The 3,500-nt window shown below is 34.6% G+C and overlaps 1 protein-coding gene across 1 annotated transcript; it reads left to right on the top strand.

The window, feature by feature from the left end:
- Positions 1 to 503: 503 nt before the first annotated feature.
- On the top strand, positions 504 to 3,001 carry LOC147398261 (xyloglucan endotransglucosylase protein 34). Its single transcript, XM_086447416.1, has 5 exons — positions 504 to 662; positions 776 to 964; positions 1,067 to 1,167; positions 1,305 to 1,498; positions 2,420 to 3,001. Exons 2-5 carry the CDS (start codon positions 778 to 780, stop codon positions 2,817 to 2,819), a joined length of 882 nt encoding a protein of 293 aa, XP_086303542.1. The 5' UTR covers positions 504 to 662; positions 776 to 777; the 3' UTR covers positions 2,820 to 3,001.
- The last annotated feature ends 499 nt before the right edge of the window (positions 3,002 to 3,500 follow it).

Here is a 3,500-nt window from a genome sequence, read left to right as displayed (position 1 = left end):
TTAATGTAAGTGGGTTTACATCGCATTAGCTAACAAGCTGTTCACATTACTAAACGTCAGTCTATGTGCTTTATCAACTATGAATTTTGTTTTTCTTACAATTGGTAATTAGCTGGGATATATCAGGAATGCATTATGAGGAGATAATAGACAAAGGCACAGCAGCACTTGAGAACCTGAAAATAAGTCCAAAATATGTCAGGATCAAATGGTAAATGTTTGCAGTGAGTCGTACATGGCATTGGGCACAACAACTGCACGAGAGAGATGAATAATGAAGAAAGAGAGAGAGAGGTGATAGGAAATGAGCAAGAAACACTTCATATGTTATAAACTCCAACTAAACTTTGCACAAAATTCACTGGACAACCAATGTGCAAAAGAAATAATTGAAGGTCCCCACACCACTCCTATCATACAGGCAGAGATATAGCTGTAGGGCTCAATTACTATATTAATATTCTACATTTCCGTCCTTGGGGCCGATAACCAACCACGAGATTGCAATTTGACGTCAAAAAAAAAAAAACCTGAAATTAAAAATTACTTTTTCTTTTCTTTCTCTGCCTACAAAAGGGTTTGCAAAGCTCTCACTTTTTCTTCAGCAAAAGCTCTCTCCCTCCCCTTGTCTCTCTCTCTCTCTCTCTCTCTCTTTCTTTAGGGTAATACACTGAATCAAGAATACCCATTTTTCTTTTTTAAGTTGAGTTATTTCTCAGCCTTTTAGTTTGCTAATCTATCTTGGAATCTTTTGGTTTTGCTGCTTGTTATGCAGAGATGGCTTCATTTTTGTGGAGTATATGTTTGGGTCTCTTGTTTATGGTCTCTGGAACAACGGCTGCTCCACCAAGGAAGCCAGTTGATGTGCCATTTTATAGAAATTATATGCCTACATGGGCTTTAGATCACATCAAGTACTTCAATGGTGGCAATGAGATTCGGCTCATCTTGGATAAATACACAGGTAAAAAAGGGTAAATAAAACTCAAAACTCAAAAGTGAGGTTTTTATGTTTCTATTAAGTTAAAAAAAATCTCTGAGTTCTTTTTTTGGGTCTTATATATAGGTACTGGTTTTCAATCCAAGGGTTCTTACTTGTTTGGCCACTTCAGTATGCAAATAAAGATGGTTCCAGGTGATTCTGCTGGAACAGTTACTGCTTTCTATGTAAGTTATTGTTATTACATTGTAACTCAAATCAAGATTTATATCAGTAAATGTTTTTCTTTAATCACCAATCAGTGTTTTCCCCCTTTTCTTGGTCTAATTTTTTTTTTTTTTTAAATGTTTTGGGTTCACTTAAGCTATCTTCTCAAAACTCAGAACACGATGAGATAGACTTTGAGTTCTTAGGAAACAGGACAGGTCAGCCCTACATTTTACAGACAAATGTCTTTACTGGTGGAAAGGGAGATAGAGAACAGAGGATCTTTCTTTGGTTTGATCCAACCAAAGATTTCCACTCCTACTCAGTTCTATGGAACTTGTATCAGATAGTGTAAGCTTTATTTTACTTTCTCCCTCTTTTCCTGTAAATCTAACCCTCTTGGAGTCGATATTTTCTTAAAATAAATGTACAACAAAACAAAAACAAACAGTTTCCACACACAGACACACCCCTCTTTTCTAGTTTTTCAAGAATGGGTACAAATTATTTTTGGAGAGCTGCTATTGGCAACCCAACTGTTACTTGTTACACCTCAATTACAAATAAAGAAATTAAGGGAAAGTAGGGATGCCGATAAATCTCTTAATATATATATGGGGGCGGTTGAGCAGCCCTAAAGTTTGCCAAACATTGTGCCAAACGTTTTTCAAAACATGGGTTAGAAGCTTTGGAATGAGCTGATATTTTGTGAGGATGATCTCTAATCTCATCATAGAGATCATTCTCACAAAAAATCAGCTCATTCCAAAGCTTCTAACCCCATTAAAAGTGATTTACAAAAATTGGACGGTCCATGATTCTTCAATTTGTAAATTGGGGTTATAAATTTTAAAATGAGCTGATTTTTCAAGAAGATGATCTGTTCACTGTATTGATTGATCATTCTCACAAAAAATCAGCTCTTTCCAAAGTTTCTAACCCATGTTTTGAAAAATGTTTTCGTGTATATATATATATATATTTTTTCGTTTTGGGTTATAGATTTTGTAATCACAATTGTAAACAACTACTGAAAATGTTTTAAGGAGTGTTACAATGTTTTGTATAATTTTGAGCCAAATCCTTGTATTTTTAGTGTTTTAATGTTGAATTGGGGTGTTAAAATTAATTTAAGAAATTAGGGTGTAATTAGTAAAAATTGAGGTGTCAATAGCAGCTCTCATTATATATATATATATATATATATATATATATATATATTTTCTTGTACTTCTGATTCCTAAAATGTAATGTGTTGTGGGATACAATCAGATTCTTTGTGGATGATGTCCCCATCAGAGTCTTTAAGAACAGCAAAGATTTGGGAGTGAGATTTCCTTTCAATCAACCTATGAAGATGTACTCAAGCCTATGGAACGCTGACGATTGGGCCACAAGGGGTGGGCTCGAGAAAACTGATTGGTCCAAGGCCCCCTTTATTGCATCCTATAAGGGATTCCATATCGATGGTTGTGAAGAGTCAGTCAACGCCAAGTTTTGTGCCACTCAAGGCAAGAGATGGTGGGACCAGAAGGAGTTTCAAGATCTAGACGGTCTTCAGTACAGGAGACTGAGTTGGGTTCGTCAAAAATACACTATTTACAACTACTGCAACGATAGGGTTAGGTACCCAACAATGTCACCTGAATGCAAGAGAGACAGAGATGTGTAGTTTTTATAAATTTGTTTAAAAATTAAGACTCTTGGGATGAGGTAAGGGTCTTTATTTCGTTTCTACTATCGTTTTATTTACTGTTACCACTTTATTCTGTTTCTTTTATCTTTTAATATTATTATGTAAGCTATTCATCTGTGGATGCTATGAATGAGAAATCTACTGGATTTGGATTTTAATTATGTTTGAATGGTAAATTTAGAGTTTGATTATATTGTGGAGTAATTTTTCTGTAACTGAGGAGAGAATTTTTTATCACACTATGAAGTCAATCTGGGATCTCATTAAATCCTTGATGTGTAAATCACATAAATTCCATGTAAGGCAGTTTTATAAATTCGGAATATATCCTTAATACACATGTATTCATGTGATGGGTGTATTGAAAGGCCTTGAATCCTTAAAATATCCCAAATTTTTACCTTTTTTAAGTGATGGTTTGATTGTGATTGGTCGATTTTGAATTCTGATCAATGTCCTAGTCTTGCTAAGTGTATTGTGTTCTGTCATGTTGTAATTGAGTATCTATGTGGTACTTGCCCGCCAAAAAGTCTCGCAAAGACTTTGATGCTTAAGCTAGAAATATCTCAAGTGCCTAAAAGGTCTTTAAATTGAATAGGTATGCTTAGGCATACTTTCTACGATTTTTGGGATGCAGGTTTATCTTTTTTTTATTAT

Source organism: Akebia trifoliata, chromosome 7 (genome assembly GCF_017979445.1).
Source record: "Akebia trifoliata isolate Shusen 1 chromosome 7, ASM1797944v1, whole genome shotgun sequence".
NCBI classification, from domain to species: domain Eukaryota; kingdom Viridiplantae; phylum Streptophyta; class Magnoliopsida; order Ranunculales; family Lardizabalaceae; genus Akebia; species Akebia trifoliata.
Note: the sequence above shows the minus strand (reverse complement) of the source record. Positions and strands in the feature narration are given on the sequence as shown.

Bases quoted from the DNA above. Each gene is read 5' to 3' on its own strand.
- LOC147398261 (XM_086447416.1), top strand. From the start codon at position 778: ATGGCTTCATTTTTGTGGAGTATATGTTTGGGTCTCTTGTTTATGGTC. The intron at 1,168-1,304 runs GTAAGTTATTGT...GGTTCACTTAAG, and splicing joins GAACAGTTACTGCTTTCTAT to CTATCTTCTCAAAACTCAGA. The intron at 1,499-2,419 runs GTAAGCTTTATT...GGATACAATCAG, and splicing joins TGGAACTTGTATCAGATAGT to ATTCTTTGTGGATGATGTCC.